Genomic DNA, 27,383 nt, shown 5'->3' with positions numbered 1-27,383 from the left:
CACTGGTACTGCCCCAGGCTTTAATCTTAACATGTTAGAGAAGTGACATGGAGAGTTATTGCTCAGAAGTGGCTGCATTCTCAAACTCATTCAATTGAAATGTCTGCATAGATTGTGTTTTTTATTTATTTTGGATGATTAATTGTGTGTTTTTGATTCACAGTGTCAACTGTCCCAAGCTTTGAATGGTGTGTCGGATAAAGCCAAGGATGCCAAGGAATTTCTGGTGCAGTTGAAGAACATGCTTCAGCAGATACAGGTAACATTGTGTCTTGCAGATCCAATTGAAATATCCACATGTATTGAAATAGAATACAATTGCTATTTCTGTCTTATATCAATTTAACCTGTATTCCCCGTAAACTACTTACCTGTAGTCAGCTTTGTAGATCAAGGGTATACAGATGCTCAACAAATACTTAAAAGAAAGAAGAAATAAGCTCCAGATTCATACAATGTCACTTTCTGGAATCTTTTTATTATGCAGGAAACTTGTGGAGATTAAAAAGGTTTTTATTTATTTTTAGACTGGCACTACATATAATGCACTTCTTGTCGCTCAGCGGGTACAAAGGTATCTGTTTGTGACCACGCTCACAGCTGAAGCAGGAGAGGGCTGCTGTGCCACTCTAATCAGCACGGCAACACTGTCCACAGGGACTGCCCCAGACAATCACAGCTTTTATACTGCACTTACATGTCTTATCAGTCGCAGCAATGCTGTGTATTGTCAAAGAGCCCCCCCCCTTGTTTTTACACTGCTGCTACTCACCGTTTATTATCTATGCATAGTCACTTTACCCCTACCTACATGTACAAATTACCTCAACTAACCTGTACCCTGCACACTGACTCAATACCGGTACCCCCTGTAGATAGCCTTGTTATTGTTACTTTTTATAATTTTTTACTTTAGTTTATTTAGTAAATATTTTCTTAACTCTATTTCTTGAACTGCATTGTTGGTTAAGGGCTTGTAAGGAAGCATTTCACAGTAGGACCTACACCTGTTTGGTGCATGTGGCATGTATTTGGTGCATGTGACAAATAACATTTGATTTGATTTATTAAGACTCTTATTCTCTGTTTGAGAGGATTCTATTTGAGTAAAATCCCAGCTCTGCTCATCCTTGAACTGAGTGCAAAGTGTTTCTAGATTAGAATTCACTATCTCAGGCCTCATCTACTCTCACATAAATGATTGATATAAAGTGTCGATGATGGAAGATTTAACAGGAATCAGTGTGGTGTCAGAATATGCAGTCCGGTGGTGTCCTTGCCCCCTGTCTCTCTGTGTCTCGCCCTAGCGCCCTGTACCTCCCTGTTCTGTCATTAAGCGATGTGTTGTGTCCCTGGCAGGAGAACGGGGTGGAGTTCGAGGCCTGCCTGGTGGCTCAGTGTGACGCCCTTATTGAGGCTCTGACGCGGCAGAAAGCCAAGCTCCTCACCAAGGTTACCAAAGAGAGGGAGTACAAGCTCAAGGTGGGTCAGTGGGTCTGATCTGATGGACGCTTCAACAGCTTGATGGGTGGGAACGTCATGTTGACTACAGTCTCACACACCAGACCAAGCTCGGATTGTACTGTGCACAATTAGCCTGGGGACCAGGTTATGTTGGCTGTAATGTACAGATGGCATTATTCAGTTCGGTGAATGGTTTATGGTTTATTGATAACAATAATCACAGTACTCTCTCTGCATCAAATATGTTAACATGACTTTGCACACTTAAAAAATATGATCAATAGATAACTGTTATTCATAATACTCAGCTGTCAGCTTTCTCTAGACACAAAGGGCATCCAGGGTTGTGCACTTGTTTTGGCCTAGGTCGAGGTGCATCTGGACTTAGGTCTCTCTCCTCCCCCCTGTCCTCTCCTTCTGAAGCCCCAGCGGAGGGGTGGGCCTTGGCCTGCAGGCTGGCTGGCGTTAAGCTCTCAGTGGGTCACATGGATCCATGCCCAGGCTCAACGTGCCCGGCTGGAGGATTGGGGCTTCAGAGGACAGCTGTTGTGTTTATCAGGGCTGGAGCTGAAGAGCAGCTAGGACTGCTACAGCATCACACAGCAGAAAAAAATGGTCTCTTCATTTCACTTTGATTAAGGCCGTCACACTAATGTGCCCTTTTCAGAAGATTACAAAATAAGAGTTTTATGGACTGTAGTTCATGGCCATATGGTAAAGTCAGTAACTGGACTGTAAATAGCAGTTGTTGGGCTTTTACCAAACTACTGTCGTGACAGCATTTGGTGTCCATTACATTTGATCTCCTACAGTATGGTAGAGATAGATGGTTGGTGAATAGCGGTAAGCTACTTTATATCAGCTACAAGACAATGATCCCTGACTGCAGCTGTTTCTATCATCAAAGGCACAAATATCTTATTTTTTGTCATGTAATCCCAACATCAGGGCATTTGTTTCCCCCTGTTCAATCGTCAAGTGTTGTTAGTTTGTGTCGGTGAACGTCATTTTCTACTCTAATTCATTTCTTCCGAGGTAGTAGTCTGTCGGCGGTGTTTTTATCAGTGGCCTCTTTCGCCACACTACACATTCCCAGGGAGAGAGTCATTTCATGTGATTCGTGACAGTCTAGTCCAGGCATAATCCATAGAGCGCTGGATTGTTATTGTTTTAATATTGCGTGATGTGAGGATTATACAGTCAATTCAGTCTGAGTTGTTACAGTTATTTACCTTACTGCCCGTTCATTATCATTGGATAGATATGACAGTTCCTGACTGTCCTCTGGTGTGTTTATATTTGTGTGATATTTTATTCAATCTAACCTTTAGGAATGCTAATTTTATGCTTATTTTATTCAATTAAGATCCAGTTGAATAGTTTATGAGCATTTAATTAATTATGGGCTTATTGCCTGAATGTGTCAGTGACTTAATCAAATTATTTATTGGATAAGTTTGGAATTCTAAGGCTTCATTTGATAATAGAGTGATTAACTGCTTTGAAATTAATCTACCTTTTATGACCTTTTTATTTATAAAAAGCAAAGATGAGTTGAACACATGAGCAGGTATAAGTGGTCTACCCAAACAATGGCTCATAAAATGGTGACAGTCCACTGAATTTCAATTAGCTGTGAATGAATGGCTTTGACACTCACCCAAATCCCTTTTCCCCAGTGCTCTGTGGAGAGGAGGAAGCACACAGAGTCAAACATGTGGTTTCCATATGTTTGATGTGTTTGATACCGCTCCATTTATTCCATTCCAGCTGTTACAATGAGCCTGCCCTCCTATAGCTCCTCCCACCAGCCTCCTCTGATGTGCACGTGTATTTTTTGAATTTTATTCAGATCCCCATTAGCTGTTGCTGAAGCAGCAGCTACTCTTCCTGGGGTCCACAAGTGTGTGTGTGTGTGTGTGTGTGCATGTGCGTGTGAAATGCCTGCCCAGTGTTAATATGACATTAAAGGGTGCCTGTCTATGTCCTTCTGGCTTCTCATGTGTTGTGTTGTGTTGTGTTCAGGTGGTGCGTGAACAGATCACTCACTGCACCATGAAGCTACGTCAGACTACAGGCATGATGGAGTACTGTCTGGAGGTGATCAAAGAGAATGACCCCAGCGGCTTCCTGCAGGTACAGTAGTGAAGTATGGAAGGATAGATGAATGGGTCAGGAGCTCTGCTAGTAGAAAGTTATGGATGAGGCTGTCCTTGCTGCCTGCCGGTCTGCCTCTCACGCAGAGAAAACTTCCCTCAGATGTCCCTGTCTCCTACTGGGCTCTAAATGCTAAGACCAAATAGAGGAGACCTTTGAAAGACCCGCTTATATCTTTTACTATACTAATAAATATAGATTGAGTACATATGATAAGCTTGTAGAAAGATGTGGATACATGTTTTTGTTGTTGGCTAAGTGTGGATGAAGATATTCATACTTAATAGGTCATTCCAAACCATTTCTCATTGGCTTGCACTAATAAAGATTAACCTGATACTGAACGTTGGTATGTGACACCCTCATCAAGGTGACTTGTCATATTTAGTTCCCCACACCATTAGCCGGAAGCCATTTTTTCTCCTGGTCTTTTGATAGGAGCGGTTTGAATCAGATAAAATAAAGTGGAAAGACTATCTTCTGGGAATCGATGCTTATCTACTCCCTTCAAATTTGTATGAAGTATTGATTGTACAGTTTCTTATACCCCTTGGAACAAAATCTGTGCTCTGTACATAAAAGCTTGTATAAATTCTTACAAAAGCTCTGCAGGTAGAATGAAAGCTGGTACCCTACAGCAGTGGTTCCCAACCAGGTGTACTAGAACCCAGGGGGTACTCGGCCCATCCACAGGGGGTAATTGAGAAGACTCCTGAGAACATTGGGCTACTGGTAAAATACACATGAGGGGGTCCTTCAGGGGTACTTCAGGCAGAGCCAAATTCAGGTGCTGGTGTAGTAACTGAAAAAGATTGGGAACCACTGCCTTACAGGGCTATTCCTAAATGCAGCACATTTCCTGCTGGCATTTTTCCAGAAGCATAAAGCCTCAGAGAAATCATAAAAAGCCAACCATATTGCGCTCTGTAATAGTATATTTACTATGTAGATGAATGTTTTAGGGGAGTTGTATCTGCTTTGATGCTGATCCCTCCTGCTGTGTGTCTCTGTGTAGATCTCCGATGCGCTGATCAAACGTGTGACATCGTCTCAGGACCAGTGGGTCAAAGGGGCTCTGGAGCCCAAGGTGGGCCCTGAGTTTGACCTAACCCTGAACACCGACCCCCTGCTACAGACCATAATACAGCTGGACTTTGTCCAGAGCAAAGGTACCCAATCTATGTACCGTTTTAATCCGTTTTATAAGTCATATTCATATACTTGCTACTGTTTGTATAGTGTGAGTCTATTCATACACATTTAATATATTGTTACATTGGTAAGGACAGTTTGAAATTTACTGGGGGGGGGGGGCTGGTCCAACTCAAGTTGTCATGAAAAAAAAATGCACCCCCTCCCCAAAGTTTTCACATGACCCTCCCCTTGTACTGTAAAATACATTGAACACCCTCCCCCCTCATAGAATCAACTCAAAATAATGTTTAAGACCACAAATAACAATAACTGTAGCAACCATGTGTTTATAAATGTGGATATCGACTTTGCCACTTCAGCATGGTTTTGTGGAACAATCGATGCCACGCAGGGATACGGGCTAGAAGGTTGAGGGTTCGCCAACCACCACAGACGAGCTCCCTCTCCCTGTCTGTTTCATTACACAACGATCAGAGCCTGGTGCAGACAATGATCAGCTAGGGGGAAATCTGATTTCCAACATTTTGATACCATATTTATAATTATATAAAATATATGCAACAAATGTCAGGTTTCTGTGCCAATGCACCACACAACCAATAAGCAAAGCATACAGACTTCGGGCGCTTCAATATCATGGTTTCCGTTTCCAATACCACAATAAATAGACTATGTCAATCTCGACGAACAGAAAATACACCCCTCCCTATCTTGTAGGCTTACCCTGTATTAAAGGCTTGGCTTGGCAACCGCCGAATGCCATTAAACATTTTGGTGTTTTGTAACAGATGTATCTTTCCATTCATCAATTGGCCGCTGCAGTTTGGATTGATTGATCGATAGATTTTGTCAGTTAAAAAAAATACATATATACTGTACACAAAGATTTTTCTAAAGTGACCAGGATTTCACAATAAAGTGAAATAATAATTGTGGTCCCCTATTTGTTTACATAAATACTATGCAATTACATAAATACAGACACATTACAGAGATAGACGAAAAGACGCTCAACCTCCAGATGAGCATGAAGGGGGAGTTTAAGTACAATTCTCTCAAGCTATTCCTTGTGTTTCGATGAAATCACATCGGTGTCGTAGCACCGGCATATCTCTCTCTCTGAGAGAGCATATAGCATATAGCATATAGCATATGCAAAACTTTATAGCCTATTGTTTTGAGGGGGGTTTAGGCTACTTTCCTAAAAGAAAATCATTGTCCACCTCACGGTTCAGCTGTCAGAGATTTTAGTGCAAAATGTATCAGGGCATTGCGTGCCCACTGTATTATATTCATATTTAAATAAATAAGCTTAGGCCTAACCCCAGAGAGAGAGAGATGCCAGTGCTACGACACCGATGTGATTTCTTTATGTCAGATGGCTACTGCGCCTGCTATACAGATACAGATATAGACCTACAAAAGGAGGGTAATTAGTAAAAAATGTATCCTTAAATGTTGTATAAAGATAAGCATTATATTGTTAGATTATAGGAGTAGCTCTGGTAGGGCTGAAACAGTCTTCTTCACCTCAAGTGCAGCTGTCGGAGTCAGTTGGAGAGCTTAACAGCCACACCATACTAAACCTTCACAAATGTTTCTAAACTTTATTAGGGTAATATCAAAACGAAGTCAAGCCATTCTTTATAGGGAAAATACGAGCAGAAGAGTGAATGTAAACCAGGGACTAAAGGCACTACCCTCCCCTATGCCCCCCAAAAAACACACAACCCCCCCAAAGCAAAAAATAAAAGTTTGATACCCCTCCCCTCCAGTGAATTTCAATCTGTCCCTTAGATTTCAGTGGACTCATCTTTTAAGTGTGCCTGACTGTACTATGTTTTTGTATGGCTGTTCATCAATCTCTTGTGATATGCATAATCTGTACTCATTCTGTGCTTAATTGTTTGGTGAAGTGGTAGAAACGTTTTTGCAAAACTGACCAGAAAGGTGTCCATGTTTTACAATCCAAATGCTTGGCTGGTGTAACCAAGTTCAATATTCTGAGTATACTATGTGTCCACAGCTATTTTGCCATTAGTCTATTTAACCATGCAACCAAATATTATGCTTGAGTAAATCTGAGGAAGATTTGTAGTGTATATCCCCTGGCAATGTCCTAGAATACCAGGATCTATTTTTTTATAAACAAATATGTATTTCAGTTCGCTTCAACACTTAATGAAGCAGACAAGATTTTCCCTTACCCAGTTGCCAACTCAGTCTGGCCCAAATAAAACGTAATGTAAAACAAATGGGATTTTGAACCCATGGGGAGTTGAACCAACATTCTTTTGAGAAAGCACTGCAGTTGATCAGTTCCACTATGTTGCAAAATAACTCAAGCATCCCACATGAACAAATGTCCAATATCGTGTTTCAGATATTCAGGAGACTCCATTATTGAAACAAATGCATGCAGGTGGACTGAAAGACACGGAGAGCTCAGGAGGTATTTCAGAGCTGCTATATGATCATCCAAATCCAAGTTGTCCCCTTTTCCTCCTTGAGACCTGCCAGCCCACACCAGGCTACCACGTTAAGGGGCATAGAGTGGTCCCGACAGTGCTCTCCTCCCATGCATGTTTTACCCTTTACACTCTTCCCTTTTAAAATTCACACTTGCCTGACAACAACCCCTATCACCTCTACTTATCCATGCAGTGATAGATGTTAACTCCTCTGTGGTGTTCCTGCCATCCGTTTCTATTCCAGTGGAGTCTGCCACGGTGCCCCCGGCCCCCCTGTTGCAGCTAGAGAAGTGCTGCACCCGCAACAACAGTGCCACCCTGGCCTGGAGGGTCAGTGTGTCCCCTAGCAACCCCATCGAAGGCTTCGTCCTGGAGCTGGACGACGGCAATGGGGGTCAATACAGGGTCAGATAATCCTTCATATATTAGAGATGGTGTGTATCGTCATGTCTGACGCTCCGTGTAGTCTGACACTAGGATGGAGCACTTCACGCTCTGTTGTTTTAAAAGTAGATTTAGTCAAAGAATTTAAAACTTTAAACAAAGAAAGTTGATGCTCATTATGCAATGCAAGGAATCTATGGGAAATATTTTATTTAGCCAAGATTATTTCAATATGTGTACTACAGTTCCACTGTAATTATATGTGGAGTAAACGTCACCTATAGACAGCAGTTGTCACCTCTACGGAGTCTTTTATTATTCATAGTGCTTATGCTGGAGTCAGAGCTCTAACTAACATCAGATGGTCCTGTGCTGTACTGTATATCTGCGTGTCCTAGGAGGTGTATGTAGGGAAGGAGACCGTGTGTACCGTGGACGGCCTCCACTTCAACAGTTCCTACAACGCCAGAGTCAAGGCCTACAACTCCACCGGGGTGGGGTCCTATAGCAAAACTGTGGTGCTGAAGACATCTGACGGTGGGTGTTCTTTCTGTCTTCTCTCTCTGTGGACCTAACTGTAGACATGAAAGGGATGGAAGGGAAGACCCCTCTCTGACTGGGGACCAGGGGACGGCAGGCTTAATTAGTACCTGGGGTACAGTATGATACTCTGTATTCAGCGCTGCTGAGCCAAGCTAGTCCTCTGGGACATCCAGGCCTGCTGTTTGCCGGCAGAGTATCTCCCTTCCATCAACCAGCAACACTCTTGTTTGTGTCCTTAACGGCAATGGCATCCCGATCCCACTTTAATGGAAGGCGACTCTGAGGAATGGCAACTGCTCGGCATCTGACTGTAAGGCGCTACAGAGGGTAGTGTGTACGGCCCAGTACATCACTGGGGCCAAGCTTCCTGCCATCCAGGACCTATATAATAGGCGGTGTCAGAGGAAAGCCCATAAAATTGTGAGAGACTCCAGTCACCCAGGTCATAGGCTGTTTTTTCTGCTACCGCACGGCAAGCGGTACCAGGGGCCAAGTCGAGGATCGAAAGGCTCCTTAACAGCTTCTAACCCCAAGCCATAAGACTGCTGAACAATTCATCAAATGGCCACCCAGACTATTTGCATTGTTTTGTACACTGCTGCTACTCGCTGTTTATTATCTATGCATAGTCACTTCACCCCTACCTACATGTACAAATTACCTCAACTAACCTTTACCCCCGCACACTGACTCCATACCGGTACCCCCTGTATAGAGCCTTGTTATTGTCCTTTTATTGTGTTACTTTTTATTATTTTTTACTTTAGATTATTTGGTAAATATTTTCTTAACTCTTCTTGAACTGCACTGTTAGTTAAGGGTTTGTAAGTACGCATTTCACAGTAAGGTCTACACTTGTTGTATTCGGCACATGTGACAAATAAAGTTTGATTTGACTTGTGCAATCTGTCACTGTCCTGGCTGGGTGTGGTGGTGCTAGCCGGCTCTGAGTCCCCAGAATCCTCCTGGTTTATCTGCCCAAAGCTGAGAGCAGTAAACACCAGGCAGCGCCATGCCAGAACCGGAGCTGAAGGAGCTCCACTAAAGAGGTGTCCAGTCCTGATATAGTGCTGGCAGACAGTGGAAGTGGTCTTGCAGTTTACCAACACATGACAGCGAGCGCGTGCCAGACTGTGATTACTCTAGCCTGTCAGTTCTGGAGGGAAGACAGAGAGAGAGCAGAGGGAGAGAGAATAGGCTGTCGATGCCATTGATTGAGTGTAAGGCTGGGATTGGGAGGCAAAGCATGGCAATGTGCTGACGGCTGACAGAGCGGTGAGACAGGGAGAGAGTTTAGACTTAGAGTGCAGGCGGCTCCAGCTATGGCTCTGCCAATTGCAATAACAATGGATCTCTGCATGTGTAGGCCTTAGTGAGTGCCTGTCGTGTGCCAGATAACTGTTTATTCCAACATAGCAGTGTCTCTCTGAGGAATGGGGCTAATTAAAGCAATACATTGCAATGATTTGATACAGCAGTGCCTTATGGGCAAAGTGCTGCGGAATGATATTTAATCCAGTGCTTGACATTTAAATGAGAACATCAAGTTGAATTTTTCATTGTGGAGCTTTGTGAATATTTCATGTGTCATCTCACGGTAAGCAGCCCACCATAGGGTCCTAGCTGATCGTGCTGTTCTATAATAGCATCATGTTTCATTCTTTCCTGCTCTCCATCCTCCACTATGGTTCAGTCAGGCAGCCATGGCCTTGAGACCTGGAAATGCTCTCGTTTCTCTCTGACTCATCCTACTGCTCTACTTTGTCTCTCCTGCAGTGGCCTGGTTCACCTTCGACCCCGCCTCGGCTCACAGGGACATTGTGTTGACCAATGAGAACCAGACGGTGAGCTGCAACAGCTATGATGACCGTGTGGTGCTGGGGACTGCCGCCTTCTCCAAGGGGGTACATTACTGGGAGCTCATGGTGGATCGCTATGACAACCACCCGGACCCGGCGTTCGGGGTGGCGAGGATCAACACGATGAAGGACATGATGCTGGGGAAGGATGATAAGGCCTGGGCCATGTACGTGGACAACAACCGCAGCTGGTTCATGCACAACAACTCCCACACCAACAGGTAGGTGGGACATCTCTCAGGGGTGGAAGGCTGACTCCTGCTCCTCCACAGCTTCCGAGTTTAGAAATAATCATCATCCTCATTGTGTGTCATACTGTCAGAAATAGCCCACTTACGCACATACAATATTGGCAAGCAGTTAGTTGTAAATGGAAGAGATAATTTGTAGGGCAATGAACTTATTATTTTGTGATAATCCATTTTTACTTAATCTTATACCGTATACTTACTGAGTAGCATAGAGTAATGAAATACATAGATTCAAATTCCACAGGCTTAGCAATCTACCTCCAGGGACAAGAATACACAAAGCACAATCCTCCTTCCCCCTTAATGAACAATAATGCAGTAGTAGTTACCATTTTCAGCAACTGATTCAAAAGTTTCCCTCTGATCATCTTCGTGTTTGTTCACCTTCATTATTTCTCTTCCTGTCAGCTGTCACGTTGGAGCCTATCACCCACAATGACTCACTCATTTCCCCCATTAAAGTGCCAGGTATACATGAATGTCAGGTAATCATCAAAGGCAGATTTTTGCTTGCAATCCTGCTTGTTTGTTTCTTTCGCCTAGTGGATTTCTCTGGAAATCCACTAGGAAGTCCTGTAGCTTTGTGACATAGTTGTTTGACAACGGTGATGCTTTCACACTTCCACCATTTTGTTGTTTGACCTGCTTCTGGCTTTTTGGGTGAGTTGACTGGATTAAGTTTAACTATTTACATACAGCTTTGCATTGCCAAAGTATTTAAGATGTTTGGATACTGATGTATTTATTTGACTTTGTGCCATTGGAATGGAGAAAGCTACACACCTTGAAGGAGAAGCTCGAGAGACGGTTTTCATATATTTGTTGAACCACAAGTAATCTGGATTTACTGTACATCAATTCACACACAGCCTACATACAAAACACACATTATTTTGCAATTAGGTCAAATCTAATGTTTTGAAAAGAGGAAACGATTAACTGCTGAAAGCCATTTGCTGCAAACTGTGTTTGGAATCATTGGCAACCCTCTGAGATCCCATACCACTCTCAAAGGGCCTGTTTGATCTTTTTTGATATGGTCCATTAGGCCTAGACTCTGTGTGTGTGTGTGTGTGTGTGTGTGTGTGTGTGTGTGTGTGTGTGTGTGTGTGTGTGTGTGTGTGTGTGTGTGTGTGTGTGTCTGTGTTCTGCAGGGCCGAGGGGGGCATCAGCAAGGGTGCCACTGTGGGCATCCTGCTGGACCTGAACAAGCACACTGTAACGTTCTTTATCAACAAACAGCAGCATGGCCCCGTGGCCTTCGAGAACCTGGAGGGAGTCTTCATGCCTGCTGTCAGCATCAACAGGAATGTCCAGGTGAGCAGTCAGACAGAGTTGCTTAGATGGGAAAACTCTGGAGAACATCGTAAAAAAAAAAGTGGGTAGTTTTGTCTCGAAATTCAAGGATTATGGGCTTAATTTAGAAATGAAAGGCATCTCCAAATTAGGGATATGTTAAACTGCATAGGTTATGCACATATTTTTATTCAATTCTCACGTACCAGCAAATATACATTATGTTGAGTTAGTAAGCTCTGTGGCTCCTGAAAGTCAAATCCTGGCTCTCGAGTCAGCAACTTAGTCTGTCATGATCTCATTTTGTAATGTTTGTCTTTCACAGGTTACCCTACTAACAGGAATGGAGGTGCCAAAGAATTTTAAGCAGCAGTAGCCTCCTAAGGTGTCCTGGCACAGTCCCACCAATGTCAAAATATACTCCTCCTGCTCCATCCCCATCTGTTCTTGCTACTACAGCATATCTTATGCTGTTTAATGCCTACGATCAAATATCACCCTTGGAGGGAGTCTTATATATAAGGGACTTTTGTATATAAAATATTCTGTTGTTTTGGGAATTTTCCAAGTCCTAATTGCATCTCAAGCCGTACAATCAGATTCTGTGTTTACAGTCAAAATGCCACAGGGTGCTTTAATGAAGTACATCACTAGAACGAAATCCCATATGAGGGTAGAGTCATGAGATGTCCTACAGTACAATTTCTCTACTTCTCTTCTCTCAGGTTCCTTCATAGAGACTTTGTATACTCCAATTTCTTTATAGGAAATCACTGGTTGGGTTAAATGCGGAAGACACATTTCAGTTGAATAGATTTCAGTTGAATGCATTCAGTTGTACAACTGACTAGGTATCCCCCTTTCCCTTCCCTTCTCACTCAAAAGTTGAGAATAATAGAGCTTTTCTTAGACACATTATTGGTGAAATACTGTCTTTGGAACTTTACAAAGCCTTTCCATACCAGAATTGGAATAAATTCAACTTGAAATCTGCTCAATTGAAAATGACCTATGGGGATTTTATACACTATACATTTCATTTAATGAAGATCTGTCTAAAGGACAAATCAGAGGACAAACTGTACCTACAATTCTGTCACTAGATGACAAATCTTGGTTCAAAGTGAAGCCAAACCACTGTGACATTGAGATGTAACATTGCCATGTATATTTTGTCAAACTATTTAAAATACAAATATGTATCTTTTTTCAAACGATTTACTGTTTATGCATTGGGCTTTACTACACTATTGAAATATGTATTTAGAAGGTGTATGCTCATGTGAATAAACAAGTAGTGTTAAAGGTATTGTAATGCAGTTAGAAATATTGTATTGACAGACCACTAGAGGGTCAAGATAGCATGATACTGTATGTAAGGAAATTGTAAATACGACTAATGTGTCCTAAGCATGCATTCTAAGCAAACTAATTTACTTAACTCCATCTGTACATAGTAAAACTATTCCTAAAACAGTGATATGCAGAAGCCTTTCAAACTACCTAGTACAGTACAATACATTTGCCCCTAGAGTTTGAAGTCAAAATTACAGCATCACATTAATTTCCCCATTAAAAAAAAAAGAAAAAAAAGTGTTTAACCATTTATGTGACAATTTAATATATTATGGGGCTCAAGCATATGTCAATGTCAGATGACAAAATTAATTTAGAGGGTTAAGCAGTGCGTTTGTGATTTGTCCGAGGGAGCCTTAATAGAATTGTAGATACTAGGCAGGCTTATTATCCCACATTTACATTTGACCATGTCCTCATAAAGTTCACATACTGGTATATCATTAATCATGATTAGATACAGTTAGGAGTTGATTTGTATATCCTGTAATTCTAATTTTTTGAACATTTTGATCTCCGACTGCTACTAATAGTGTTGCTTCAAAGTGATGTGCCCTTAATCCAAAATGGTAATAGGTTTTTGGATTAAGAATAATAAAGCTATTGTTATTAGAATACAAATTCTGCTCAGAGTCTGTGTTGAAGCATGGTGGTACACCATTGGTGAAAATGATTTGTACTGTTCTTGTATCCTTGCTTTGTAAAAACACCAAATATAGTCATGCATTTTTGAATGGTCTTAAAATCTAACGTTGGGCTTATTTAGCTGTGTTTAATGTTCTCTGAACAGAGCCAATGCCTTGTACATTAAACATGTTGATATGATGTAGAGCAGACTGTCTGATTATAGAACTACAGTATGTCCAAAGCTAAAATGTGGAGGTGACCATTCCCAGGGTAAATAAATGATATTGGCTAAAGCCATTTTGTATAGACAAGCCAATGCATCAGGTTGCAGCATGTACAGTTGGTTATTGAGTGTCTCCAAGTGAATGTTGTCAATGAGAGAATCATCCCTGTTATGAAGATATTCTTATAAAACTCAATAAGTCCTTGTGTTGGCAACTACAGTATAGTGAAGTGTCATGTACCCAAAAGGATGACTGCAGAGGCCTACAAACAAAATTGGATCCATGTAGCCTCTCAACAATCACTATGGAAATGGTGTTCACAAACACACTGCCGGTACAGACCATAATATCAAAGGAACCTTTGTAGTAAATTCACATAGTAGCTTATCGTCTCTAAATGTCATATTGTAGTGTTTGGCATGCATTTACCAGCCTGCTTCTGAATGTGAACACCCCACCCCCCCAAAAAAGAAAATGGTGCTAGAAACAGTCACGACTGTCAGATTACAATTGGGTTTGAATCTTAGACTCTGCCTCAAGAGACTGACAGTAGACACATTTAATTCATATATTTATTTATAAATGTATAATACATTTCAGAGATTTATTTTGCCCACGTTTACTGTCCCCACTCAGTATACCATGTGGGGAAGGTTGTTGCAGTGTCTGGGGGGCATCTCTCTTCTAAACACAGGCATGCAACTCATGCCCTGGGGTCATGGCTAGTGCCCTCTCACTGCCACACTACCAGAGAACTAGGCAGGGTGCACCACCAAACCTCATAGGGAATGTCCACTGGTCCATTAGGACACTGGCATCCGTGTCCAGAGTGTGTTCACAAAAAGCTGTGCTTTATTTTATAGAATTCTGTTACGTATGTTCTTTAGTTCTCATACGATGTAAACATTTTGTACTTTAAGTGGTTTGTATATGAAATTTGTTGTACTTGGCATTGTTTTCATATTATACAGCTTAAAAGAAGAAAATGCTGTCTTTCCTTTATATAATGAATAAACTGTGATGGAATATGAATGTACTCTTCATATCTTTTCTGTAATCTTTCTGGGGTTATGTTAATTGTGGCTTGGACATCAATTGTCCATTACGGCATCTTCATGTGAAAAGTCTCTTAACTCCCAAAAATGCAACTCTTAATCATTGTTTTCAATTCATCACTTTTGTGGCATTTATTTTAAACTTATTTTTTTTTGATGGAGGCTTTTATTTTCTGGATTTCTTTGGTGCTCAGGACCAGCATTCCATTTTTAAAGCGTCCCACCTGGCCTGTTGGAGCTTTACTGGACTTTACCGACTTCCTCTTCTCATCCCTAGTAAATGGTACAGCATGAAAAATTCAGTGAACACAGAGTATGAAACATGGAGATTTAACACTTAAGGGAGGCAGAAATTCATAATAAGTGGAGGCATGGAGCAAACATATACTACATAACAGTTACTGACAGTGGTTCATACCTATTCAATTGTGGCAAAATGTCCACATATTTGGAAATCTATTTAAAAACTAAACTTAGATTAACATCACTAACCTTGGTTTAGTCGTCTTCTTTTTCTTTAAGTCCTAGAATGGAAAATAATTGGTATACAAATTCAGAACTGAGATGACATCACACAATGCGAAATTAAGGGGATATCATTCAATTTACCGTCTGAATCTCTTCCTTTGTCTTTTGCTTCTTGTCCTTAACCCTTTGCTGCAACACTTTGTAGTTTACATACTCCTTCTTAGGGGGCTGTGATTAAAAAAAATAAAGTTTGTCAGACTATTTACTCTGCTTCATCATAACCAACTCCCACTTTACACAACTTTGTCCGAGGATCATGTTTGTAGATTACGAGGGAGGGAAATTATATGGTAAACTCTGTTGGTGTGCAAATAGCAGGAGAGATGACACTTTCTGGAATGTGCATAAAATATGTTTACTTTATGCAACCACAGTTTACCCTTGCTCCAAGCATGATGGCTCGCTCCTGTTCAAAAACCCTCTGCTGCACTTTCTGGTATCCAGTGATTCCAAATCTATGAACTTCTAACCGAGCCTAACAAACAAAATAAAACAAAACAACATTGTAATTCAACAAAATAATTGGATCATTGGTATAAGATTGTATCATAATTGGGTATCATTTCAATATCCAAGAATATTCACTTTACCTTTTCTAGACTGAATTCATCTGGGTCCACCTTATTTTTCTCTTTTGTTTGAGGAGGCTGGAAGGGAGGAAAAATGTATGAGATGCAATGATTCTGACAAGAGGCTCAGGTTGAGGTGAAATCGTAATATGCCATTTACAGATGCCGTTAGGCATAGTACCTTGTCCTTGACCTCGGGCACTGGTGGCTTTCTGGCTTGTCTCGGTCTCTTTGTAGGATCCTGGAATGTGACCACCTCTACTGGTGGTGCCCGTTTAGTGGTTGAACTTGTGTTTCCAACTTCAGAAGCACCAGGAAGGTCAATCGCTGAGATATCTGAATGTCTGACTTCCAGACTGTCTTTAGTATCACTGCAATTGTCTGCAGCGGTGTCCTCGTCCTCCACCTCACTCCTTTTGGATCTCTTCTTCTGTGACTTGTGTTCTCTCTTTGATACTGTTCCATCACCTGTAACATCATGCTGTTAGAAAAATCTTCAAGACCACCCGAACCAAGCCACACAAATGAGCAACTAGCTAGCTTTCTCCTTGAACTGGGGTGGCCACGGCTCATGGAGAGCTACTAGTTGCGTAGGCTTTTGCTCCAACCCTGCTCAAATACACTGGATTATGCTAATCACGTTTCTAAAAATCAGCTCATTAGTATAACAAATGTTAATGCAGTACTGGAGCAAAAGCCTGCACACCCAATTACTCTCCAGGAAGAGGTTGGCCCTGTTTCAACACGTCACAGACACAGCTTGCTAACGTTAGCTTTTCTGCTAGCTAGCTAAATTAATGGCTAGCAAGTATAAAAAGCAGAGCTAAACTGGTAAATAAAGGATGACGTCCAACCACTACCAGTAAGACAACCATCTCTGGATAGCTAATGTTAGCTAAATTCCAACACGCTAGCTTTGCTTTGTTTTCTAACTAGCAAGCTAGTTTGCTAACCTTTGCTTACCGAAATCATACAGCGTATTCAGGACATGGTCAAGAAAAAACTGATCCGTGTCTTCTTCCTTTCCATTTTCGTTGTTGTCCATTTCAAGCAGTGACTAAACTAATACCGTGTAAAGACGAAATAAAATAGGGAAACAAAGAAAAAACACGATTGTGGATGACTCACAACAAACCAATGTACACACGTGTGTGTACTATGCAAGTGAAAAGCAACAGGATCAGGATGTCGTTTCTTGGCCACCGTAGTTTAATGTACAAACAAGGAAGTAGCCATTCAAAGCAGGGAATTATCCAGCGAGTCAAACATATATATCTAGCTTAAATCTCTGCCGGCGATTCTTCAGCCAAAGTAGCATCTATGTTTTTATGATACCTGCTAAGGAATGGCATCAAAAACTCTTTATTCGGTACGTAGGCTATACATTGCTAGCTTGCCCCACCCACCAACATGTTTGACACTTGAGTTAAATGTCAACTGTTTGTGCCAGTTGTCTTAACATTCTTGTGTTTGTCCCGTTATAGCAAAGGGACCCAATGCTAAAGAGAGATGGCTTTGAAGACATTTTAGAAGAGAGGAGGAACTCCAGCGACTTGAAGTACGCGTTGAGGTGCTATGCACCGGTTCTTTACAAGGGAGTCACTCCCTGCAAAGCAAACATGCTCAAGAATATCGTTCTCCAATCTGATCAGCTACACTATGTCATTAATCAAGTAGGTAATCAGTGCCATAGCCCCCATGTGCAAAGTTTGTCATTGGTTGTCAAGTGTTACATCTCAGTTCTTCTATTGTGCCTCACTACAGTGACATCGCAAGCCCTCTGATCCACAATTTTAGGCTACATGTAGATTACAAAATGTGTTGATAAAATGTGTGCATGAATGTAACTGACATTGCTTTGCATGCATGCAGGGTTATCCTTGACTTTGTCACCTAAAGGGTTAATTCCATCCCTTCAGTGTTTAAACTAGTTTGACCACCAATGACGAATTTATTGACAACATACTCTGAAACTGTCTTTAGGGATATGGCAATGCATGTATTATTCATAACCCCTGCCTTCTGGTTGATGATCATACCCAGGTGTCACAAGAGTCTGGCGAGGCCCCTGACATCATCCAAGAAGAGGCCTCTGTCATTCTGGAGGAGATGGCCCACCGGCTCCAGATCAGCACCGTCCGCTTCTTTGCCTTTGCCCTTAGCAAGGCCTTCAAAACCCTCTTCCAACATGTCTGTGTCAACGAGGAGGGCATCCAGAGAGTGAGTATCCTGACTCTGACAATAAAAAAACCGGTAGCTCCTCATCAAATAGCATTCTGATTCTGAGTTATGTTGGAAATGTAATGCAAAGAAGTAGATTAAGGAGCATGGGACATATGAGATATGAACTATTTGTCCTATTAACAAAGTTAATTCATATCCACACATTCTTCATTTCTCCAGCTCCAACAGGCCATCCAGGAGCATCCGGTGGTGCTGCTCCCCAGTCACCGTAGTTACATGGACTTCCTGTTGATGTCCTACATCCTATACACCTATGACCTCGCCCTGCCTGTCATCGCTGCAGGCATGGGTAAGCATCTGCTCCAATGTCTCTCTGAACACCTTAATGTTCACTCTGTGTAAAGACTCTCTCTCCTTTGTTCTTTTATCTTTTGTTTGGCCATTTCTGTTGTTGTTGCTCGCCTTAGTATTGAGGATATTATTGTGTGATCAAGATTTCATGGGGATGAAGTTTGTTGGTGAGATGCTCCGGATGTCAGGAGCGTTCTTTATCCGGCGCTCGTTTGGAGGAGACAAGCTGTACTGGGCTGTGTTCTCAGAGTATGTGAAGACCATGCTGAGGGTATGTACAATGACCTACTGTTCTGTTCTGCTGTCCTTCTATTGTGCTTTGTTGCTGTAACAGAGCAAGTGCTGAGTGTTTAATTTGTCTGTCTATCTCTGAATCTGTTCTTTAGAATGGATTTGCACCTATTGAGTTCTTCTTAGAGGGTACACGAAGCCGAACATGCAAGTCCCTCACGCCTAAATTAGGTAAATAAACATGTTGTTTTGATTGGAGACTTGACCAAAATCCTTATATTCATATATCTGACTTGGCTCCTTGCTTTTGATTGAGCTTATTGCTGAGCTCTGCATTTGTTGTGCAGTATGTAGCATTTAAGTTTTTTGTTTTATGACATTTTCTTCTTTCAGCAAAAAAATTCGAGGTGACAGGAAATAGCTTTTCTGCGACCATTGCCAGATTTTCTGTTATATACCCCGGGAGAGGTGCCAGAATTGACCCCAATAAATGTCATTTTTTGCAGTGGCATTATTTCAAAACAACACAATGCTCTTGTCTGCAGATGTATGAGAAACCAATCCACTGTAATCATTTTGGACCATGGCTCTCATCATTTCAGGGCTACTGAATATCGTGATTGAACCATTCTTCAAAGGAGAAGTGTTTGATGTCAACCTAGTGCCTGTCAGCATCAGCTATGAGAGGATACTAGAGGAATCTCTCTATGCCAGGGAGCTCCTGGGAGTGCCCAAGCCTAAAGAGTCCACCTCTGTGAGTATCTACTATGTGCCTAGTCCTCTACTGTACTGATGGATCAGATTTACAACCAAGAGAGGTGTTGTCTGGAGAAAGTAGACATTCACTTGATTTCATCGGTTTTTCAGTATTGATTGAAAATAACTTACTTCCTGCATACATTGATATCTCACCTCACTTAGTTGATATCATGCACCTGTGTTTACACAGCACATTGCCAGGCAATTGCATATTGACACTCAAACATAGGCTGCTATTTTGCCTTTCAGGGACTGTTGAAAGCCAGGAGAATCCTCAGTGAAGACTATGGCAGCATTCATGTGTATTTTGGCCAACCAGTGTCAGTACGGAGTCTGGCCCAGGGCAAGGTCAACCGCTCTAAGTACAACCTTTTCCCAAGGTACACTGTGCTGTCTATTTATGGTAAACCTTACACTAATAACTTACAATAGCTCACACGGATTGACATTAAGTGTTGCCTTATTCCCTGGGGAATAAGTTGAGTCTGCTTTTAGGTTGCCCCATTGGGCAGGTGTTAAAAAAACAACCAGACTGCAAAGAATTCCACTGAAAGGTATATTTGTGGTTCGTCTCCATTAAGTCAAAAACAGTCAATTTATGTAATTTCAGGCAGTCGGACATGTTGAGACTGCTCTGATTTTAAAAAATAAATAAAAAATAAATGATAACAACAAAAATACAAAGAACTCCAGTACTGATCTTTCTGATGTGTAGGTGAAAGGCAGGCCATATATATATATATATATATATTTATTTATTATTATATATATCTCTATCTCTCTATCTTCATGCAACCAAAAAATATTCCTGACATGCCTGATGGGCAAGTGCCTTTCAGACTTCAATGTCAATCCCTGACTCATAACTCTCCCCACTAGCTAATACTTAAAGTGGCTGTTTTTTCCTGAGATTAAAAAATGAATACAATTCAGTTGAGACCCTGTTTTAATTTGAGATGGTTAGTCATGTTCTTCAGTAATCACTGGAGTCTTATCCTGTTACAGACACATCCCTAGGAAGCCCATGGAGGAGACCCAGTCATTTGTGAATGACACTGCCTACAGGATAGTGCGTCTGCAGGAGGACAACATGGTGCTGAAGCCCTGGGTCCTGATGGCCTCCCTCCTCCTGCAGAACCTGGAGGGCCTGGAGCTGTCTGTGCTGACAGAGCAGACCCTCTGGCTCCGAGGCCTAGCCCTGTCTTATGCTGCCTTCCTCGACTGGCCTGGTAGGATCCACACCAGCCATAGGCAATGCACATTGATCCCAGTGTAACTCTTACTTTTAACTTTAACACACCATTTGATTGTGCTTTAACTCTCCTGTTGACCTCAAATGATACAATAAGCTCTTTGATGCTGTTGCTTAGTGTTTTTTTGTAGCCTCAGCGCAACTTGGCCTAAATATTTGTTTATTTAAACCTTATTTTACCAGGTAAATTGACTGAGAACACATTCTCATTTACAGCAACGACCTGGGGAATAGTTACAGGGGAGAAGAATGAGCCAATTGGAGCTGGTGATGATTAAGTGGCCAGATTGGGGATATAGCCAGGACTCCGGGGTTAACACCACTACTCACGACACCCGTTTAACAGCCCCTTACACAGGGCAATGTCCCCAATCACTGCCCTGGGGCATTGGGATATATAAACTCAGCAAAAAAAGAAACGTCCCTTTTTCAGGACCCTGTCTTTCAAAGATAATTCATAGAAATCCAAATAACTTCACAGATCTTCATTGTAAAGGGTTTAAACACTGTTTCCCATGCTTGTTCTATGAACCATAAACAATTAATGAACATGCACCTGTGGAACAGTCGTTAAGACACTAACAGCTTACAGACGGTAGGCAATTAAGGTCACAGTTATAAAAACTTAGGACACTAAAGAGGCCTTTCTACTGACTCTGAAAAACACCAAATGAATGCCCAGGGTCCCTGCCATCTGCGTGAACGTGCCTTAGGCATGCTGCAAGGAGGCATGAGGACTGCAGATGGGGCCAGGGCAATAAATTGCAATGTCCATACTGTGAGATGCCTAAGACAGCGCTACAGGGAGACAGGACGGACAGCTGATCATCCTCGCAGTGGCAGACCACGTGTAACAACACCTGCACAGGATCGGTACATCCAAACATCACACCTGCGGGACAGGTACTGGATGGCAACAACAACTGCCTGAGTTACACCAGGAACGCACAATCCCTCCATCAGTGCTCAGACTGTCCGTAATAGGCTGAGAGAGGCTGGACTGAGGGCTTGTAGGCCTGTTGTAAGGCAGGTTCTCACCAGACATCACCGGCAACAACGTTGCCTATGGGCACAAACCCACCGTCGCTGGACCAGACAGGACTGGCAAAAAGTGCTCTTCACTGACGAGTTGCAGTTTTGTCTCACCAGGGGGGATGGTTGGATTTGCGTTTATCGTCGAAGGAATGAGCGTTACACCGAGGCCTGTACTCTGGAGCAGGATCGATTTGGAGGTGGAGGGTCCGTCATGGTCTGGGGTGGTGTGTCACAGCATCATCAGACTGAGCTTGTTGTCATTGCAGGCAATCTCAACGATGTACGTTACAGGGAAGACATCCTCCTCCCTCATGTAGTACCCTTCCTGCAGGCTCATCCTGACATGACCCTCCAGCATGACAATGCCACCAGCCATATTGCCTGTTCTGTGAGTGATTTCCTGCAAGACAGGAATGTCAATGTTCTGCCATAGCCAGCGAAGAGCCCGGATCTCAATCCCATTGAGCACATCTGGGACCTGTTGGGTCGGAGGGTGAGGGCTAGGGCCATTCCCCCCAGAAAGGCCCGGGAACTTGCAGGTGCCTTGGTGGAAGAGTGGGGTAACATCTCACATCAAGAACTGGCAAATCTGGTGCAATCCACGAGGAGGAGATGCACTGCAGTACTTAATGCAGCTGGTGGCCACACCAGATACTGACTGTTACTTTTGATTTTGCCCCCCCCCCCTTTGTTCAGGGACACATTATTCAATTTCTATTAGTCACATGTCTGTGGAACTTGTTCAGTTTATGTCTGTTGTTCAATATTGTTATGTTCATACAAATATTTACACATGTTAAGTTTGCTGGAAATAAACGCAGTTGACAGTGAGAGGACGTTTCTTTTTTTGCTGTGTTTATTTTTTGACCAGAGGAAAGAGTGCTTCCTAGTGCTTCTTGTAGGGGCGGCAGGTAGCCTAGTGGTTATAGCGTTTGGCCAGTAACCGAAAGGTTGCTAGATCAAATCCCCATGCTGACAAGGTTAACATCTGTCGTTCTGCCCATGAACAAGGCAGTTAACCTACTGTTCCTAGGCCGTCATTGTAAATAAGAATTTGTTCTTAACTGACTTGCCTAGTTAAATAAATAAAAATAAATAAAACGAAAATATAAAAAAATCCTACTGGCCCTCCAACACCACTTCCAGCAGCATCTGATATCCCATCCAGGGACCGATCCTGCTTAGCTTCAGAGGCAAGCCAGCAGTGGGATGCACAGTGGTATGCTGCTGGCCAAATATAAATGCAGAACATTTGGTTCACCTCCAGGCAACAAGTGAATGTCATACATATTGCATTAGAATTTAATCAAAGGCAAAGTAATTATATTTTTTATTTTTACTGCTCCACACATGTAATCGGGGGTTGGTTGCAGTATGGTCGTATTGGAATTGACCCAGTGAAAAAAAACTTAATTTCCTCGCCAAGGTCTTTCTTGGAAAAAAGTGTTTCATGAGCCCTAAAAACATTCTCTACCTGAAAGTGCAGAATCTGTTCACTCACTGACTTTGACTGGCCCTATATTATTTATCACACCCACTGCTCCTGATGCGATATGATGTTTGATATTCACTTCCCTTTGATGTTAAAAGAATACATGTTTGAGTATGAGCGACTGATCTAGCTTTATAATTAGCTCTGTGTGAACCTCTGGGCTTGCTATCCACACCCAGATGCTCTCATGGCCCTTCCAGGCCTCAGACGTCAGTCCCTTGTCACTGCTCTGGGGATTTCCCCTGCCGTCCTTAATGAGTCACTGATGTTGTGACAGGATCTGAAGGATCATCTCAGACACCCTGCGTGTGCCGTCTAGACAGAGCTCACTGCTGGGCCTCGACCCCTTGCTACTTCCTTCTCTTTTCTCTGTCTCACTCTTTGTTTCTGTCTCTTTTCTCTCGCTCCTCCAGACCATGCTCCCACAGCGAAGGTGGTGTCGTCCAGCCTGGCTCTCCACAGGGGCTTGGCGTGTGTTTCAGGGGGCCGGGTTAGTCTGGTGGTGGGGGAGCCCCTGGGCCCGGTGACCCCAGAGGAGGCTGTCTTTAACAGAGCCGTCAGCGTGCTCTCCTGTGCCTCCTACAGGAACCAGGTCCTTCACGTGTTCCTCCGGCCCGCCATGCTGGCTGTGGCCATGCACACCGCAGCCTCCTCTAAGAAGAGTGAGTGGCATGGCTGTAGCACAACTCTGATCTTATTTACTAATACTAGTACATTCATGGGTTTTATATAGTGCTTCATGGACTCAAAGATGCTTATTAGAAATATTTTATTAGGGTTGAAATATAGTATATAGCCCCAGTTTAAGTTTCCACTCAATATACCTGCTTTTATGTCATCCCAATAGGGTGCTAGCTAGTATACATGGCTGAGGTTTTTGAATGTGTGTTTTTCCACTTAATTAAATGAAGTCTGCATCTTTCAGATGAAGTGTACAACTGCTTCAGCTTCCTTTGGGACGTGTTCTCCAATGACTTCATCCTCTGTCCTGGGGACACTGTCCAGGTAATACTTAAATGCACAGTGACAAATCATTTTAAGGAATTTAAAATCGTAATAACTTCTTAGTATGCACTTATTCCTATGGTGAATATCCGTCCAGGACTTTGAGGAGGCGTGTTACCTGCTGGTGAAGACTGGTGCTGTTCAGATGCCGCAGCAGGACATAGAGATGACCGACAGAGGGCAGCCCATCCTCTCCTTCTTCAATGGCCTGCTGGAACCATTCCTGCAAGGCTACCAGGTACACTGGCCCTCAGTCTAGCACTAATGTAAACCTTTTATCTGAGCATGATACTTCCTAATGGCTTTATAATAGCTTTATTACTTTATCATAACTTAAAACACTTTTCTTACATTTTACTCAAAGCGCTCGAGAGACTTTTATAGTGGCCTGATGATTTAGCAGTATTGTGGACAATGGAGTTCCCAAAAGTTGTCAATTCATTTTACAGTGGCAACTGTCTTGCAGGAGAAACCTCAGTGAAATATGAATGTTCATGACAAGTCTCCAGTAGAGGGAGCTCTATAACCAGAGCATTGTCACGTTATGGTGTTACATGCTGGGTGTCCACAAATCAGCACTGCACATTCCTTTTGGATAGTGCCACTCCGTGGTCTTCAGTGTCTGTGTGTGAGTTGACTGGTGTTGAATTCTTGTGTGTGCCTCCTCTAGGTGGTGTGTCGGTACCTCTGTGAGGAGGCCAGTGAGGGCCTGACAGAGAAGCAGTACATCCCTGCTGTCCGCAGCTTCGCTGTCAAACTCATCCTAGCAGGTGCCTTCACTTCACTCTCTGAAATGTTTTGTGTAGGGTCTGGGTTCAATCAGCAGGATAACAACTTTAGTTTACAGCCAAGTGGAACAGTATACATTTATTTGGATATTCCCAAATTAATGGTTTGTAGATGTTCAGCTGTCTGTCAACAACATTTTAACTTACTATCCACTGACCCTAGCCATAACCGTAACCATAGCTTTATGTCCACGTCCAGCTAAATCGACCCGCTGGGCACAGACATCTGTCTATTCCATGTTGGTTCAACGTAATTTCATTGAAATGCCGTGGAAACGACGTTGATTCAACCAGTGTGTGTCCAGTGGGCAGCTTCATGTCTACACCCTTGCTCTTGGTTTATATGACACAATGAAAACTGCCATCTAGTGGCTTTAGATGCTACTGCCAACTCTCAGAAGTGAGCATTCTGTGTTTTGTGTTTTCACAGGAAACCTGAGGTGCTATGAGGTGCTATCGTCAGACATGCAGAAGAATGCTCTTGCCGCTTTGCTGCGTATGGATGCTGTAAGAAAGGTCAAAGTGTAAGTCCAGTTCAACTACTCCTATATCTGGGTTGTGAAGTCCCATTTTGCTGTGGGAATGTTTGTTCTGACTGTGAATACTTTGTTCTTTAATTTCAGAGCTGATCATGTCACTCTCATAGTGAACAAGATGGCTGTGAACTCTATAGATGATATACTGGGTAAGTGTAGAATGATCAGTCATATCAATCAGACTCAGATCAGCCCAAGTTTCTCTCTTATTGCTGTAGCAGAAGATCTGTATAGAGATGGGTTGACACAAAGTTATATAAGATGATGGTATATTTAATTCTATTTGAGTCACACAGGCTTGTGTAGTGCTGTTTCATTTCAAATGGCTGCATCAGGTACTGAGGGCTGGCCTACTTACACTTTTTGTTACAGCAGTTGTCATGACCCACTTTGGATGATGTGGCACTGGCACATGCATGACAGCTAGCCTATAGTGTATTTTCCATTACACAACACAAGTGTATGAGTCCTGATGGTTGATTTTGTTTTTACTCTCTTCAGGAGGCAAACTTCCCACTCAGAAAGCTGTCCTCGCTCGACTGTAGTTCACTCACTTCGCGGGCCAATGAAAACTCTGGAGAGTAAACTCTGCCTTCATTACCATAATGCCAAATTTTCCAGGAGAGCACTGCTTTGCTGACTACAAAGGTTGTTTGTCATAGTTTTTTAAAAGGAACTTCACAGGGTTGCCATCTGGGACACTGTTTTCATACACACACGCTCTTCAAATTTTGTATATGACAAATAACACCGAAATACTTCTTTAGATCTTCGCTCACACTAACTACGTTTCTGTCTAGAGACGTTTTACGTTTCCGAGGTTGCCAAACTAATTAAAATAGTAACCATTTTAATTAACACGTTTTGTGCAATCCCGTTTGTTTTCTAACACTGCTTGGACTCATTAATATATTCTTCATTTGTTATTTTGGTGTTTTGGCGCCTGATGTGGTATTGCTGCTTGTGTAGTCTGTTAGTGTTTGTATTGTGTTTATGTGTTGGTGTGGACCTCTCCCTTTCTCCTCCGCTGGGATCGTTGCCTTTGTGTGTTTTTCAGAGAAATCATTGTTACAAAAATGGGGTCGCATCATGTTGTTTACAGACCGAATTGAGGATACCAGCCTATTTATGCAACGTTAACACTGGGTAGGTAAGAAATTGTATTTAGTATATTTTATTATATCATAAAAAGTAGAACACCCTCTCTCATGATCAAAGCCAAAGAGTTTGTGATTTCATCAGATATGCTGAGGGTATAATATCCAAACATGAGAGCCATATGTTGTTTACATCTGTTTTATACACATATGCAGCCCTACATATCCAACTGCATCACTGTTACTCTGATATGATGACTATTGTGGAATACTCAGTTACATCTTAAGACCTAAGTTCACAAAGGTAACCTGACCACTGAGGATTTGCCATAATCTCTCTTTTCCTATACTTACTGGTTTGTTTAGTGTAACCGAAGTATGTTTCTGAACTGTTTTGATATGACTGTGTTTACAATGCAGCTTTGACAAAAACATGAAGAATGTGACCATGATCTCTGTTACCAAGTGCAGCAGATGCATTGACTGCTGGTCTCCTGCCAAAGTATACATGTCTATGTTACCCTACCATTCTGTCATGTACAATGGTGCAATGTGTATGTGTTTTTGATGTGGAATTAATGTTGTTCTAACATTAATGACTACTGTTGCTGTACAGTAACATTTAACTATATGAAAGTGTGTGTGGCAGTTAACTCTGATCAACGATGCTTTTTGAAGTAAACCTACAGGCAGAATAAAGAATTTGAAATATAA

The 27,383-nt window shown here is 42.3% G+C and overlaps 3 protein-coding genes across 7 annotated transcripts in view; 2 read left to right on the top strand and 1 right to left on the bottom strand.

The window, feature by feature from the left end:
• Window positions 1-14,819, top strand: part of LOC115174807 (E3 ubiquitin-protein ligase TRIM9) — a 25,796-nt gene extending 10,977 nt beyond the window's left edge. The window contains exons 2-11 of one of the 5 annotated variants that reach the window (XM_029733723.1): window positions 164-259; window positions 1,360-1,482; window positions 3,490-3,600; window positions 4,637-4,790; window positions 7,160-7,228; window positions 7,492-7,652; window positions 8,030-8,168; window positions 9,951-10,254; window positions 11,439-11,601; window positions 11,906-14,819. In XM_029733723.1, the coding sequence (XP_029589583.1) occupies window positions 164-259; window positions 1,360-1,482; window positions 3,490-3,600; window positions 4,637-4,790; window positions 7,160-7,228; window positions 7,492-7,652; window positions 8,030-8,168; window positions 9,951-10,254; window positions 11,439-11,601; window positions 11,906-11,956 (1,371 nt within the window). In that variant the 3' untranslated portion in view covers window positions 11,957-14,819. Of the gene's footprint in view, window positions 1-163; window positions 260-1,359; window positions 1,483-3,489; window positions 3,601-4,636; window positions 4,791-7,159; window positions 7,229-7,491; window positions 7,653-8,029; window positions 8,169-9,950; window positions 10,255-10,692; window positions 11,167-11,438; window positions 11,602-11,905 lie in introns of those variants that run through there. The other 4 variants (XM_029733727.1, XM_029733726.1, XM_029733724.1 and 1 more) reach the window with 4 other exon arrangements.
• On the bottom strand, window positions 14,656-17,160 carry fsaf1 (40S small subunit processome assembly factor 1). Its single transcript, XM_029733729.1, has 7 exons — window positions 16,903-17,160; window positions 16,121-16,407; window positions 15,961-16,017; window positions 15,750-15,845; window positions 15,452-15,538; window positions 15,335-15,366; window positions 14,656-15,115 (listed from the first exon to the last, which is right to left on the bottom strand). The coding sequence occupies exons 1-7, from the start codon at window positions 16,982-16,984 to the stop codon at window positions 14,986-14,988; spliced, it is 771 nt and encodes a 256-aa protein (XP_029589589.1). The 5' UTR covers window positions 16,985-17,160; the 3' UTR covers window positions 14,656-14,985.
• gnpat (glyceronephosphate O-acyltransferase) lies at window positions 17,157-27,383 on the top strand. Its single transcript, XM_029733728.1, has 16 exons — window positions 17,157-17,308; window positions 17,424-17,612; window positions 17,983-18,159; window positions 18,343-18,472; window positions 18,618-18,745; window positions 18,861-18,936; window positions 19,308-19,459; window positions 19,714-19,844; window positions 20,470-20,693; window positions 23,657-23,905; window positions 24,169-24,248; window positions 24,346-24,486; window positions 24,919-25,018; window positions 25,467-25,560; window positions 25,660-25,721; window positions 26,074-27,383. Exons 1-16 carry the CDS (start codon window positions 17,285-17,287, stop codon window positions 26,115-26,117), a joined length of 2,001 nt encoding a protein of 666 aa, XP_029589588.1. The 5' UTR covers window positions 17,157-17,284; the 3' UTR covers window positions 26,118-27,383.

Source organism: Salmo trutta, chromosome 35, assembly GCF_901001165.1.
Source record: "Salmo trutta chromosome 35, fSalTru1.1, whole genome shotgun sequence".
NCBI lineage: Eukaryota > Metazoa > Chordata > Actinopteri > Salmoniformes > Salmonidae > Salmo > Salmo trutta.
This window is presented reverse-complemented; position numbering and strand designations above follow the sequence as displayed.

What these genes read in the sequence shown, in the direction of transcription:
- fsaf1 (XM_029733729.1), bottom strand. Translation starts at nt 16,984, where the DNA reads ATGGACAACAACGAAAATGGAAAGGAAGAAGACACGGATCAGTTTTTT. An exon ending in GAATACGCTGTATGATTTCG is followed by an intron (nt 16,408 to 16,902) that starts GTAAGCAAAGGT and finishes ATGATGTTACAG; the next exon opens with GTGATGGAACAGTATCAAAG. An exon ending in ATGAATTCAGTCTAGAAAAG is followed by an intron (nt 15,846 to 15,960) that starts GTAAAGTGAATA and finishes TTTGTTTGTTAG; the next exon opens with GCTCGGTTAGAAGTTCATAG.
- gnpat (XM_029733728.1), top strand. Translation starts at nt 17,285, where the DNA reads ATGGCATCAAAAACTCTTTATTCG. An exon ending in ATGTGAAGACCATGCTGAGG is followed by an intron (nt 18,746 to 18,860) that starts GTATGTACAATG and finishes TCTGTTCTTTAG; the next exon opens with AATGGATTTGCACCTATTGA. An exon ending in CTCTATAGATGATATACTGG is followed by an intron (nt 25,722 to 26,073) that starts GTAAGTGTAGAA and finishes TACTCTCTTCAG; the next exon opens with GAGGCAAACTTCCCACTCAG.